At 29.1% G+C, this 16,118-nt stretch overlaps 1 protein-coding gene across 1 annotated transcript in view; it reads left to right on the top strand.

Moving 5' to 3' along the window:
* The window catches only part of pea (ATP-dependent RNA helicase pea), a 48,267-nt gene that overhangs the window by 15,882 nt on the left and 16,267 nt on the right, over positions 1-16,118 (top strand). The window contains exons 6-14 of the mRNA XM_071186115.2: positions 307-664; positions 2,098-2,196; positions 4,125-4,235; positions 4,733-4,933; positions 6,711-6,795; positions 7,018-7,118; positions 7,865-8,012; positions 10,296-10,477; positions 11,818-12,012. Of these exons, the coding sequence (XP_071042216.1) occupies positions 307-664; positions 2,098-2,196; positions 4,125-4,235; positions 4,733-4,933; positions 6,711-6,795; positions 7,018-7,118; positions 7,865-8,012; positions 10,296-10,477; positions 11,818-12,012 (1,480 nt within the window). The remainder of the gene's footprint in view (positions 1-306; positions 665-2,097; positions 2,197-4,124; positions 4,236-4,732; positions 4,934-6,710; positions 6,796-7,017; positions 7,119-7,864; positions 8,013-10,295; positions 10,478-11,817; positions 12,013-16,118) is intronic.

Below are 16,118 nucleotides of genomic sequence, written 5' to 3'. Positions count from 1 at the left end.
ACTTGAAATATGTCAAACAATGTCTCGAAAAATATTTTGAAAAACAAAATGCACAGATGTTATATTTATATGAAATATGAAAAATTGTCATTGAAATTCATTCACAACTGTGTGAATTGATTGCACTAAAAAATTGTAAGGTTAAGTACAATTATTGAAGGTTAATTATGTTATATGTTGATAATATTGAAACTTATTTTATTAAACACACTCAATAACTATGGAGTTAATTCATTTTGTTACTTCAGTTTATGGTGAAAAAAATAACTATGCTTATTTACTCCGTTTTTTGTTGATTTGTTTTAGAAGACATTCTCGTGATCGCTATGATGATAGGAGATATTCAAGATCACGCTCTGTGTCACCATCTCATTCTAAAAAGAAGTACAAGCGGTCAAGATCACGTTCCCCGAGAAAGGAAGACAGAAAGAGAAAGTGGTCAAGATCAAGATCACGTTCTCCTAGGAAGGATAACAGAAAGAGAAAGTGGTCAAGATCAAGATCACGTTCTCCTAGAAAAGAAGACAGAAAAAAGAAATGGTCTAGATCGCGGTCAAGATCTTCCTCACCTTACTTTGAAAAGAAAACTAAGCATCCTTCCTATGATAAAAAATCTGAACGTGATAAGCCACCTCAGCTACCTTTAGAACCAGTTGTTGGAGAGGTATTATTCATTAGTATAAGAATATCAGGGTTCCCACAGGTCAGGGAAAACCTGGAATTGTCGGGGAATTTTATTTTAACTCCAAAAATCTGGGAATAGCAAGGGAAAGTTGCAATTTCAAAAAAAAAAAAAAAACCTGGAATATTCCTATATCATACCTGGAAAATAACCAGTCTTAAAATTGTTAATAACAGTAATCAGTTATTGAGATTCGAGTTAAATAATTCAACCATTTATTACTATTACTTGTTGTAAAAATTTCCCATTTTAGTCAAATTGAAATGTTCCCATCCATTTTTTTACCCAGAAAATCTAATATTTCACGTAAAAGAATAAAAGTTTTTTGATGAAAATGTGGTCACGAATTTTCATTGAAATGTGCATGGTATACCTGGAAAAGTCAGGGAATTTTTTTTTCTGAAAGTAAGTGGGAAATATTTTCTGAGTTTACTGATTTTTTTTGTTATTAATTTAAATCAACTGATGTTTTTTAAAGAAAAATCACAAATTTAAAGAAACTGAAATTCAAAAAAATAATAATAATAATTTAAATTAAATTCAGTGAAACCTCGATGAAAGACCTCCTTTATTTACGACCACTTTTGGAAGGCACTGATTTTTATCCATATTCTTTATGTTGAAGAAAACCATTATTAGAGACCATCAAAAATAAAAATTTGTAAATTTTCTTTTTACATTTTAAAGTGGTTGAAAATTTTATGATTTTTTTCTTCATATTTTCAATTGATAAATTTAATTTAAAATAATTTATACCACCAATTTATGTGAACAAATTAAACATAGATATAAAGATATGATAATCAGAAGATGGTGTGATTAGTTTCTGACAAAATTAAAAAAATATTTCTGCCCACAACACTTCAATTTTCATAATATACTACCACTTGAGAAAATCTTTTTCAGTAAAAACTAAATTTGGCAGGTGTGAATAATTTTAACTATTTTACTTTGAAGTATTAACTGTTTTAGCTATAATATTGTTTTTAAATATTAAGCATTATGAATGCATTTTAACAGATTCTTTAGTTAATTAATGTAGAAAAAATTTAAGTAAAAAGAAAAATTCTAATTGGAATCAAATATTCTTTTTTATAACCAAATCATGACTTTCGTCAGCCATAGTAGTTTCTGTTGTATGAAATTAACTATTTTAAACATTTATGGAATTGATTGATCAGTTTAAATTGTCTTTTAGTTTTCAATTTTTAATTATATTCCATAAATATTGTTTATAAATACATAAAAAAAAACTGTTATTGAATTGGATCATGGATGTGTTCATTAACGCTTGACTAGTATTTAAAAAATTGTGTAATGGCTTTTTTTTTCTTTATTGATTAATAATATTTGTAAAAAAATAAATTGTAGTTACTTTTTATTGTTACATTATTTATAGAATTTATTTATTGCAGATCTATAATGGCAAAATTACAAACATAATGCAGTTTGGTTGTTTTGTACAGTTGGAAGGACTCAGGAAACGCTGGGAGGGATTGGTACACATATCTCAAGTAATTATCTTACTTTTTGAGAAAATTAAGAACATTGCAAAATTATGCTTTAGAATAAATGCTTTTTTATACTTAATAAGAGTTCATTATTATTTTCTTTTTTAAAATTTCTGTTGTTGCTTACCAATGCCAGGAAGCTTGCTTGGGAAGCCAAGTTGAGACATGGAGTGCATTTCTTGTTTTTCAGTGGCGGCATCCATAACCAGAAATACAATTTCATCCACACGCACACACTTCACAGGCTGTTTTACAAGGCAGACCCATTCATTCACCCACAGAATGTAATTTTTGTCCTGACCTGAAAAACGATCAATCTCCCATTCAGTACCCCAAATATATTGATTTGTTATGGGAACTTAGAGGGCTTTGTGACCCTGACAGATTTATGTGTACCATTCACCATTTGATACACGTGGTGTCTTCAGCCAGCGGGATACAAACTAAGGTTCTCACGAACACGAGTCGAGCATCCTATCAATTGGGTTTTCCCCTCCTCGAAAAAATCACTTATTCATATTTGTAATCTAATGTGGTTTGCTTTAAATTTTATTTATTAATCTATTTATGTACTTAAAAACAATCCCACCTCTAAACGTTTTGATATTACTTGATAGTTACTTCTATAAATTTTCTTTTTACTACATGCTTTTTGAAGCACTATTTTAAATTATTGTTTTATAGATTGAATAGCATTTTTTTTCTTTCTATAATGTACTATGAATAGCAATATATAAAATTGAGTGCAAAAAAGTTAAGATAGCTGCAATATTTGCAAGTTATATAATTTTTTTAACTTACACTTTAAATTAGCACTTATAACAATTTTTATTTTGTTTGAATTAAGTTATGTATACTCAGTGTGTGTCAAGAAAACAATATTTACTCATGATCTGCAAACAAATTTTTTTCACATAAATTGAAACTTATATACATGTTATCAAGTTTATTGTATTTTATAAAAGCAAAATTGGTATTTCTATTAGTTTTATTATTAGTAATTTAACTAAGTTCTGTTGTTTTCTTGTTTAAAGCCTTTGAAATTATTAACTATCTGGAATTAAGAATTTTAATATTTTCGAATACAATGCTGTTTAAAATTGTTAAAATACTTTACATTAGTCAGTAATTTAAGAATTTTTCATAATTTTTTTTTTTTTTTTATGTTTATCACAGAAAAAGTTTATTTATGAAACAATATTCAAATGAGTTTTGTAATTGTATGTATGAATTAATTTTCCCAAGTAATTTCCTATTATGTTATAAAATTTAATTTTATAAATTATGACAAAAAAAAGAAGACAAAATACGTAGCTTATTAGTTTTGTTTGGAAAACTTTCACTTTCATGATGAATTTTAATCATTAATTCTGCAATTGTTTTGTAAATGTAGAACACGTTTATCTTACAAATGATTACAATTCCCAAAAATTATCTAATTTTTCACAAAGTTATTCTGAAACATACTCACCTCCATGTTTGCAACTTGATTAAAAAATATTTTGAAATAATTTCTTTATTTAAAAAACTTTTGAAATCTAGTAGATTGCAAATTAAAATGGAATGCTTTTTTTAATGCTTTGATATTTGTATATTTTAATTAATGTTTTGACTAGTTGCTCTGTATGTGGTTATTAATTTTAAGTTTTGTTTCTACTTAATTATGTTTACATCATTTATTGTATAGTACTTAATATGAAATCTATGAACTGTACGGCAGAAATCTGTTTTGAATTTTTATGTGTATGTTTAATATAAAATTCAGAGTGAAAATAATGTTTTTTGAGTTGTTTAAGATAAAGGATTGATCTTTTGTCGGGTAGAATTTTTTTTTTTCATTTGAAAATTTATTTATTGATCAGATTATAAATCTGACACTTTAATAACAGCTATTTTTTATGTTAAAGATAAATATCATTTATTTTTCACAGCTTCGCAGAGAAGGCCGTGTTACAAGTGTTGGGGATGTTGTCCAGAAAGGACAAAGAGTGAAGGTCAAAGTTTTATCTTTCACTGGACAAAAAACTAGTTTATCTATGAAGGTAATTTGTCTACTCAAATATTATTACTTTTATTTTATTTAAACATTTCATATTCCTGTTTATTATTTATTTAGGCTCTTAGGATTATTAGAATGCCTTCTAATGAATTCCTAGTTATTTCTTTTTATTATTAGTTTGTATATTTTAACCATAAATATCAAGCTGCTTATTTGTTTTTATGAAGTTGCTGGTTTAATTGCTATTGCTTACCCTTCAACTACTATCCAATTTTCTTAGTTTCGAAAATCTTTTTTCTTAGTGATAGAAAGGTAATTTATTAATATTTTTATAAATTCGAAGTAAAAGACTATTTTTACCTCTATATATAAAGAATTTATATAGAGATATATGAAAGGTCCATTTTTTCCGTTCTGTTAAATGTTTTATCGAAATTCTATTTGGGTTTCTTTAGTACATAATTTGCAAAATCCTCAAATGTTGAAGGACTTGCTAAAAATATTATGGAAAAGTGAAGTAATTTTTTTATTCCATATTAGGATGTTGATCAAGATTCTGGAAAGGATTTGAATCCTAAAGTTTCTATTCCTGAGTCTACTCGCAGATCTACGCAAGACTTGTTGAGAAATCCAGACAGACCGTCCAGTTTTAATCTCATACCCAAAGTGGACGATAGTGATGTGGACACAAGGAAACATGTCCAAAGAATATCATCTCCTGAAAGATGGGAAATTAAACAGGTAATTTTATTTAATGTATCTTCTCAATTGAATCTTAGCTTTCAGAATTACATATTATCAAACTTATATATAATCGAAGAATTATTAAAAAAATATTGTATGTAATCAATTTCTAACTAAGTAAAATGTAGATTACAATATGATAAGTAAATAGTACTTATAAACTCATCAGCAGCCTTGAGCACTGCATATCGAATACTAGAAGTACAAAATTTTGTTTTTACAATGTGGCAATGAGCAAAAACTCTAAGCGATGTAGGAAATGAAATTGAAAAAATAGAACAATAAGCATACTTAAAGCATTGGCCTACAGCTTTTGCTGTTCACCTTGTTGTGAAAACTAAAACTTGCACTTCGACATACCTTCAGGTATGAAGTGCTGAAGGCAGGTGAGGAGTTTTGGCACTCTTTGTGTATTACATTGTATTCTATATATATATATGTATACCCCATGAATGACAGTTTTCATAGTACCACTTAAATGTATACCGGGCAGTGGCACTTGACCTTTAAGAAACATTGATGTAGTGGCTCAAATGCTCATGAGAGGATCCAAGGTCTACTGTGCCTATCCCAGTTTTCTTGTCTTTGTGCTTTGAAGTTCAAGCGCAGATGTTCCGGTTGAGTGGTCAGGCGAACGTGAAACCCCCAGTGTTTAATTCCCAAGTATGTTTGGTTCTCATTTTATTGACCCATTGAAAAGCTGATACATCTTATTACCTGCATAAATATTGTGGGTTTTTTTTCCCTTCAAAAGTGCTTTCATGTGCAATTTGAAAACGTTTTCTATCATGATATTTCCCCAAGCTCGCCATTTTTTTTTAACCTGTCGTTTATTATCCATAGTTGGTTTGAAAAAATCAAAACACAGATTAAATAATTATATTAAATCTAAGTATGATAAGAATTATGTTACATTTTATTTTTGAAATAATGTGTAATATTATTCCATTAGTGATTGATAATATCTTACCTTTGCATAAAATGATTATGTTATCAGTTTCATAAACAATGACAGATGTTGTAAGTATTAATTTTTTTTATTTGTTATCTTAAAAAAATTTAGCAAATCAGTTGTTTTTTTATTTCGTTCGTATCTATCTTTTTCCTTCAAGTAAACGCAACAAAATAGAAGATATTTCAATTTATTTTATTTATTTATTTGTTTTTGCATACAAACTGTTATTCTTAAAAAGTAATTTAAGTTTCTTTACTTTAAGTTTAAATTTTTCTTTCCTACAATGCAAAATGTTATGCAGGGTGACTCTGAAATCACAGGACAAACTTGGAGGTAAAGTAAGGCACTGCACATCTTAAAGATTTAGAATTGCATGGGAACCCATGACTGGAAATTTTCATAGTACACCACTTGGCAGTATGAACTTGAAGTGTATATGATAACTGTTATGCTGAAGAGGAATTTTATTTATCTAAATTATCTTAATTTAATGTTTCCTAATAACTATTGTTGAACATTGCATTTAAATTGGGTCAGTATTAGATTCTTAATCGTAATTTAATGATGTGGCGACTAATTTAACAAGCTTACCAAATCATTAAAATACTATAAAACAGCTATTTATGCTTCTATTTGGATGCAATATGACATTTCCGGTCATAGGTTTCTGTGCTACTCTTGATCCTCATGATGTGCCGTACATCCCCTCCAAGTTCGTCTCACGACTTTAGAATGACCCTGTATTATAATCAATTTTATAAGAAAATAATTCATTTTATATAACTTGCCATACTGTAACATGCATCTTAATTTCTGTAGATGCTGGCTGCCAATTGTGTTGACATATCCGAATTGCCAGATTTTGACGATTCTACCGGATTGTTACCCAAGGAGGATGACGATGGTGAGATTCTTTTCTCTGTTTTTAATGTAGCAAATAAATTTTAATAATATTATCTCACTTTTACATTTTGCATAGATTTAAAAGTTCAACATTATTGTGATGAAAACTGCAATTAAGTATTTAAGATTATTAATTTATAATATTTTGAAGTAGTTTTTTACTTTTTTGTATGGCAATTTTTTTTTAAATTTTAATTTAATTGTCCTTTTTTTAAACTTTTAGATGAGGACATAGAAATTGAATTAGTGGAAGACGAACCCCCTTTCCTATCTGGTCATGGTCGAGCAAACATGCAAGATCTTAGCCCAGTTAGAATTATGAAAGTAAGTTTTGTTGCATTCAAAAAAAAAAAAAAAATATTATGTAGGCTTGTTACAGTATTTAATTTCACAATATTCAATTTTTTCCCTTGTGTACTGAATTTTCAATTATTAATTTATGTTAAGAGCATATAGAAAAAAACTGAATTAAAAAACAAACTATTTTTTAATTCTAGTTTTAAAAGTTAAAAAATAATTCCACACCTCCTATTATTTTATTTATATGTTACTAATTAGAGAATTATTATGAAACTAAATAGTATTTAATTAATTAGGAAGTATACTTTTTGATGTTCAAATTTGGCTGTTTAAAAGTAAATTTAATAAAACAGAAATAATCCAATGATAATTGAATAAAGTAAAATTATATTTTTTTAAAGACTCAAGAAAAGGGAAATGTAAAACAAAAATAATGAAATGGGTAGGTATGTTAATATGTAAAAGGAACCTCAATTTGACAAATCATTTAGTTGAAGTTATTTATTGCTAAAATTATTATGAAGCTAAATAGTATTTATTTCATTAGGACGAATACTTTTTGAAGAGATAATTTTATTGTTAAAAAGTAAATTCCATAAGACCTAAATAATCCATGGATTAAAAAAAAAACATATAATTAAATAAAATAAAATTGTATTTTATTAAAGGATCAAAAAAGAAAAATGTAAAACAAAAATTACAAAATGCTATATGGTGGCTTAATTGTTGTAGTAAAAGAAAGATCCATTTGATGAATAATTTAATTATAGAATCCTGATGGATCATTAGCACAAGCAGCCATGATGCAATCAGCCCTTGCAAAAGAACGGAGAGAGCAGAAACAACAACAAAGAGAGGCTGAGATGGACTCCATTCCTGCTGGATTGAACAAACATTGGATTGATCCTTTACCTGATGGTATTCCTGATGATTCATTCTTCCTCATTATTTATTCATTACTTTCCTTTTTTTTACATATACATTCATTGAACTATTCATTCTGCTGACTGTATCTTATTTTGTTCAAGCACTGTTGCAAACCTACCCCTTCCGGTCATATAATTTATAAAATAAAAATACTACTGGTTATACAATAAAATCACTACAGTGTGAGCTTACGAGTCACGGTTGTGATTTACAATTGATAGTTAGGGCTTGTAAATTTTTCTGTACAGTTACAATGTTAAAACGTCAAAATTTTTATTTCAACTCAAAATACAGTAGAGAACCAATTAACCGGGATGCTCGGGACCATCGCTATCCCGGATGTCTGAATTTCCCGGTTTTCTGGATCGGCCAAAAGTGCCATTATTCGATGTTTTATCTAACCCAAATTACAAGGAAAAAGTTAAACATATTTAAAAATAGGGAAAAAAACGAAAAGATCTCCTAAATTTGAAAAAAATGGTAGAAAAATAACATTTAAAAGGATAAAAACATTTGCAAATTTAGACAAGAAAAACAGGTTTAAAAAATACAAAATTTGCATATTTATTTTTTGATAATTAAAATCCCAAAATTAACTAATATAAAACAAAACCAATAATTAGAAAATGCAATATATTTCATACCTACTTATACTGGGGGGGAGGATGAAAAGAAAACTTATTAATCTAAATAAAAACAACACTTGAAAATTATGGAACGGAAACGATGTTTAAAAAAGGCACTAACATAAGTATTAAAACCTTGAAGAGACAGGATATTATAAGATAAACGGAATTAAGAAAAAAAACTTTATAATAAAATTTATGAATAAAAAGGATTAATTTATTGAGTACAAAATTTATCCTAAAAGAAAAAAAGCGCAGTGAAATCAGAAAAACAGAATCAAAATTTAAAAAAAAAAATAAAAATACTATCTTCTTTATGAAATAATCGCCTGCTTTTATTAACAAATAATTACATGCTTAAATTAATAAACAATCTTCTCCTTTTATTTATTTTATTTTATTAAAAGACTATTTTTAAGGAAAGCAGATGTGATTGCACATCAAGAAAAACTTGCTAATGATATCGCATTTCTAAGAAATCAGAATTTATTCAACAAAAAAATATTGTTTTGTTAATTGATGTCAAATAGATAACTGCTGATTAAATAATGCATTATCTGAAATAATAAAACAATTCACCATAATAAATAACAAAACTGAGTAACTGAAGTGGATGATTTAAAATAAATCTCACATTTCACCTTTAAAATCAATAATCTTAGCCAGATGTTTCAAGTTCCTTAACTCAAACATTCATTGCTATGCCTGTGCAATGCATTTTCTCCACCCCCTCGTAAATCAAAGAGAAAACTAAATCAGCTTGCCACTCCTTTAAGTTTGATTGACGACAGCTTATCAGAAAAAGAAAATAAACACAGGAGAAAATAAAACATTTGTCCCTTCCCTGCCCCCTCCGGATCTAATGATCTTCAAGGTCAGGGGAAGAATTGAAGTTCCTCTGGGCAAGTGAGGAGAAGTATTCCCTCCTTTCCCTCTACTCTACTTTAAGTAGTACTTTAAAATAGCAGGAAAAGCAAGCAAAATTCTTCCCGGTTTTCTGGTTTCCCAGTTATCTGGATACCGGATAAATCGTTCTCTACTGTACCAGAAATCGTTTGAAAATGTATTTAAACAAGAAAAACTTAAGTAAGTAAAAAATACGTACAATATGTGTCCTTTATCTTCTTTACAGTGCATCATTAAAAAACATATTCATATTTCAGTGATTTCATGGATTTAGTCTTAACAAAACCCTTTGGCCCTGGACAGACGCTCCTGGCCTCAGTGATAGCATGAAAGGGTTGAAAAGTTCCCAAGATATGGCTTAATACTCAAAAAATAAATTTAACATTTAGGGTTCCGACTATCAACAACTCTTCTGACCAAACTATTTGGACCGTATTTCACAGTGTGCAAAAACTCTTAATATTTTGAAAGTCGCGATTCAAAATCCATTGGGGGGGGGGGGTATGTTTATTGTTCAGAGAAAGTACATTTTTCGACTGATTTTGTATCTTAAAATGTCGTCTGTTCTAATTTATTAACGCATATTTAGGCTCTTGAATAGTCCAAGTACATGAAATTTCGATCATTAGATAAAAATTATTTCGGGTTTTCACTTTTTCATTTAGTGCATTGTACACTAGCAGCAACTATAAAGAAAAATGTTATTTATTTTGAGTATGAATTTTTTTTATGTAATTTATAGCTGAAGGGCGTACACTGGCAGCAAATATGAGGGGTATCGGATTGTCGACTCAAGATTTGCCAGAATGGAAGAAACATATCACAGGGGGCTCTAAAGCATCCTATGGAAAGAAAACTCAGCTCACCATCCTAGAACAAAGGCAAAGTCTTCCAATCTATAAATTGAAAGATGACCTGATTAAAGTAATTATTGTTGAAATTTTTTAGTTTTTATAACTTTCGGTGAAAGTTTAAACGCATTTGTTAGAACTTTTGTTTTTATCCATCTGCTATTGATTATTTGTTTTCTCCAATTTATCCAAATTAACCAAAGTGAGCATTCATAAATTAAAATTAGGTTTGGCCTATATCTTACTAAATATCTACTTAACGCATACATTTTCATGGCAGTATAATCGCTTTCGTTTCTTGCGAAACACAGAAACTTAAACCATTTGCGATTTAAGGATATAACATTTGAGCATCCTGCCTACATTACCACTGTTACTGCACTATTGTTATTGTTACTATGTTATTGTATACTATGTTATTGTATTGTATACTATTGTTATTGTATACTATTGTTATTGTATACTATTGTTATTGTATACTATGTTATTGTTGCCTAGCTACATAGAGGGTCTTAAATCAACCCATCAGTATCATTTCAATTTTTAAAAATAATTAAGAAATATTATTGAGGTAAAGTTTCTTTTATTTAAGATTTATTTGTTTTAAATTGGTTTACGATTTCTGATTCTGTGGTTTTAAATAAAAAGAAACAATATATATGTCACCATATCACAATGTCTAAGAGATTATATAACTCAATGTAAAATTTATTACATCATTCAGTTCTAATTAAAATATGTGCCCTTATAGTGTATTCTTCAATTAGAACTTATTTAATCTTCCTGGAATAATAAATTAATATATATTTATCAAATGTTTTGGAATATTCAAACATCGGGTTCCTTTGGGTTGGATTAATTCGGCAAAATATTTATTAGTTCAACTGTAAAATTAAAAATTTTCTCTAATCTTTTTCCAAAATTTGAGCTATACCTCTTATAATTTTTTCAATCATATTAATTAGCTTCTGTGTGTCATTTTGTGAGAGAAAACATACGTGCAAAATTTTAAAAATTAAATTCAATAATAACTTAAAAGAGTATTATTTTAAATGTCCATTTTAATTAATCAAGTGTATGTTATTGATAAATACTTTGGAGAAAAAAGTTATTTTGTCTGTCTCTTTTTTTTCTAGTATGATGTGACATTTAATTTCATATTTTATTTTCCTTAAAAATTTCTTTTCATTTAACTGATATGTAATGCATGAAATATTATATTAAATTCTAAATAATATTACAAAACAATTAAGATTTTAAAACTTTCTGACTATGATATGATGTGACATTTGATTTAATATTTTTTCCTTAAAAATTTGCTTTCATTTAACCGATATATAATACATAAAATATTATGTTAAAATTGTGAATAATTTTTCGAATTTCATAATTAAGATTTCAAAAATTTTATAGGCTGTAACTGAAAATCAAATTCTTATTGTCATTGGTGAAACTGGGTCTGGAAAAACGACCCAGATGACTCAATATTTATCAGAAGCTGGTTTCACTGCAAGAGGAAAGATAGGTTGCACACAGCCTAGAAGAGTTGCAGCTATGTCAGTCGCAAAAAGAGTCGCTGAAGAATTTGGCTGCCGATTGGGCCAAGAGGTATGTATACACCCAATTATCATAATACTGTATGTTAATTTAAATCAAGGAATTAAGTTTGTAATCATTTAAGCTATCTAATTTAGATTATAATAGTTTAATTCATTTGTTTGCCGGCCAGGTGCCTGACTGTGAAGCCAATGGCTGCGGGTTTGAATCCCGCTCTGAGCGTGGATGTTTTTCTTTTTGTGTTGTCCTCTGTTGTGTGTGAATGTGACCCACCCTATGAATGGGTATTTGTGATGTAGGTATTGTTGCTCGCCTCCGTGACTTAGGTTCACAGGTGCCCACTGGGTAACTTTAAATGAGTAACACTTCAGCATTTTCTGAGGTGAGGAACAAAAGTTCAGTACCTGCCTTTAGAGAGAAAAAAAATTCCTTTGTTTAGTTTATGATAATTTAAGTAATTTATTTTGACTTATTTATTATTAATTTGTTCATTTACAGGGTGCGTTCTGAAAGTAATGCGCATGATTTTATTGTGACGTGACAATTGATCGCAGCGCACTCAGATTGGTCAAAAAATGTGGTGGGGGATTTATCCTTCCAAACAAGCCTGGTCTCAGGTCGCTCCGAGCGGTAGGACGTGTCTTTGCGCAAAATCTTTTTTTCTATAGAGTCACGCCGTGATGGAGTGTTCGTTCGCTGGAACAGAGGTACACGATAAAGTTTTGAGTGCGACTTGGGAAGAATGTGACGGAAACTCATCACATGCTTCAAGACGACTTTAAGGAGGAATGCATTTCGAGATCTCAGTGTGGAAGGTGGCACAAGTCCTCCAAGGAAGGTCGGGGGAAGGTCACCGACGAGCCTTGTTCTGGGCGCCCAACAACAGCCCGACCCGATGAAAACGTCCGGCATGTGCGTGAAGTTTTGAAGTCAGACAGTCGGTTAAGCATTCAGGTAATTGCTAACACCCTAAACTTGTCAAAATGTGTGGTACATGGGATTGTGACGAAGGATTTGCAAATGCAAAAGGTCTGTGCCGAAGGTGTTGACGGAGGAGCAAAAAGGTGTTCAAGTTTTGCGCAGTGAAGAATTGCTGGAATTGATGAGTTGATGCCCCAGCCTATAGCCCTGACTTGGAACCGTGTGACTTTTTATTGCTCCCGAGACTGAAAAGAGAACTGAAGGAAAAGCACTGGGAGTCGGTGGAGAGCATCCAAGCTCATGTTACAGGGTTCCTGAGAGGCATTCCTGTCGAGGACTTCCAGAGTGCCTTCCAGACGTGGCAGAATCGTCTCCGCAAGTGTATTGATGCACAAGGGAACTATTTTGAAGAATTTTAACCATTTGTACCCATGGGATCAATAAATCTATTTTTGCCAGAAAATGCGCATTACTTTCAGAATGCACCCTGTATACTAATTTAATTCATTTGGTTTAGTTTATGATAATTTAAGTAATCTAATATAGCTTATAACAATTTAACTTATTTGGTTAAGTTTATGCTGATTTTAGTAATCTAATTTAGATTATAATAATTTAATTTAGTTGTTTAGTTTATGATAATTTAAGTTAGGGGTGCTCAACCTGCGGCCCGCGGGCCAAATGCGGCCGCAATCTGAACAAAATGAAAGAAAAAAATTAAATATTTGTTTTTGAAAAATAATAAAAAAAATTCGGTAATTTAAATTTACACTTTTAAGTTTTTGACGCACCCAATCTCAATCAATGTAGTTTTTCGATGGTTAACGCTACGGATTTCAGCATAGTTTTAAAAATCCCAATATTTTTAATACATCATTATTACGATTTACGAATTTTAATTATCCCTTTTGACGCTTTTCGTATGTGCCGATTCCAATGACTTTTAGGTAGTTATTGCTACCCATTTTCAAGTAGTTTCTGAAATAACGATTTTTGAAAGTTATGAAACGCTTTATTTGTGCAAACTTCATGGAAAATCTAAATGACTTTAGATCCTTTCTTCAAGATCCTTTCTTGTTATTGCTGCACATTTCAGCCCGGTTTTTATAACTTCGATATTTTAGCATGATATTATTACGAATCGCGAGTAAAGAATCGCTCATTTAGATAACCATTTTTTGACATGGCTTATTTGTAACGATTTTATCGCAAATCAAATTATTTTTCAATTGTTATTTTAGAAATTATTGCTACACATTTCTACAAGGTTTTGAAAGTACCGATATTTTTTATACACTATTGGGACATTTTAATTTCAAATCTCGCATTTAAATTACATAAAATTTGGACTTTATTTACTCCAATTTCATCTAAAATATTGAAGTATTTTGGTTATTGTTTTAGTAGTTATTACGTTTTCCCCGTGATTTAAAAAGATTATGATATTTTTAATACTTTGACAGCAAGAGAGTTTTGAATCGCGCATTAAAATAATTATTTTTTACGTGCTCTGTTTGTGCCGATTTTATAATTTGCGTTGTACCGATTTTAACACGAATTTTTTAAGAGGTTTTTCGAAAGTGTTTTTTCTTCTTTCCCGTTATTGCTGCATTTTTATTTGTGATTTAGAATATACCTGATATTTTCACACAATATTACAACTCGTGAAATTCGATTCAGCTTTAATTTTTTTTTTGTAACTTAAAAAGTAATTACGTATCTTAGCCAAATCAACACCTTCCCAGGAAAAAAAACCGAGATGTGTTTATATTAAACGCGGTCCGTTTTGCAAAAAAAAAAAATAATAATAATAATTCAAAAAACGGCATAATTCTTTAGTCCCATGAACACGTGCAAGTTTAACAACACACATCGAACCTATTCTTTTTGTTGTCACATGTAATTTAAAAGTCATACATCGTAATTTGTATTTACGCTATCTGAAAATTGCGCATCGCATTTCGTATTAACATTAACGAGATTTAAAAATAATCCATCGCGTTTCGTATTTACGGGATTTAAAATATCATCCGTTGCTACTTTTCTCGCACGCGTTTTAAACACCATATATCGCGATTCATATTCATGCATTTTAAAAATCAAGTGTTGTGAGTAGTCCTTTCGCAATTTAAAAGCCACACGATTCGTATTCACGCGATTTGAAAAACAAGCATCGAGTTTATTATTTACGCAATTTAAAAAACACACATGGCAATTCGTATTCAAGCAATTAAAAAATAACACATCGCTATTTGCATTTCCGCGATTTAAAAACCCAGAAAGGAAGAACACCATCTAGGACAAATTCCAAAACTGATTATGTTATTTGCTCTAAGTTTAATACTACCCACAACAACAGCTTTTGTCGAAAGACTGTTTTCCAGAATGAATTTGGCCTGTTCAAAATTACAGAGTAGTCTTTAAATACAATCATTACATTTTCATTTAATGGCTCAAAAAATATCACATGATCAAGTATATAAAATTATCACAATATTCAAAAATTTTGCAAATTACAGTGTAACCATTAAGAAATTTTTTAAACCATTTTCTATCTTCTTGGAGCATTTTATATCATTTATGATTATATGCTGGGAAATGATTTGTATATCATTAAATTTTAACTGTATAAAAATTTAATCAAGATAAGTTTCGAAAAGTAATGTAAATTTTATTGATTGTTAATTGATTGTGTATTAATTGTAAATAGTAAGTGTCATGTTAAAAATATATTCGTCATAAAAAGTTGTAAACAAGTATCTTAATAGTTTTTTATTATTAAGGAATATAGTTCCTTAAAATTTAATGTGTTTTCTTCTTTCTTTTTCTTCCCTCTCTTAGCCTCTTATTATTAATTTAAAATAAAAATGTCTGAAAGATAAAGTACATTCCCTAATAAATGCTAAGTCTTATTTTCCACTTAAGGGGTTTAGTTTTAGTTTTAATCATTTTTAACCCTATAAACTTTCTTTAAATCAAAGTATTTAACTTGAATTTATATTAATGACTAGAATATTTATTTATTTGAAATTTAATTCTATGAAAAAAAAATTAACGTTAAAATTTATGTTTAAATGGACTTTTGTATTTTGTAATGTGATAAAAAAAATTTCAATTTTTCCATAGTTTTTTAATTATTTCAATTTATCTAATTTTTTTCGGATAAATTGATTCTGATTTTCGAATTCTGTTTTCCTTCTTAAGTAATCAGTTTTGCATTTTCTAATTTTAAACGT

Source organism: Parasteatoda tepidariorum, chromosome 9, assembly GCF_982258835.1.
Source record: "Parasteatoda tepidariorum strain Cologne lab strain chromosome 9, Ptep-v5.0, whole genome shotgun sequence".
NCBI classification, from domain to species: Eukaryota; Metazoa; Arthropoda; class Arachnida; order Araneae; family Theridiidae; genus Parasteatoda; species Parasteatoda tepidariorum.
The sequence above is the reverse complement of the archived record's forward strand: the minus strand, read 5'-3'. Positions and strand labels throughout refer to the sequence as shown.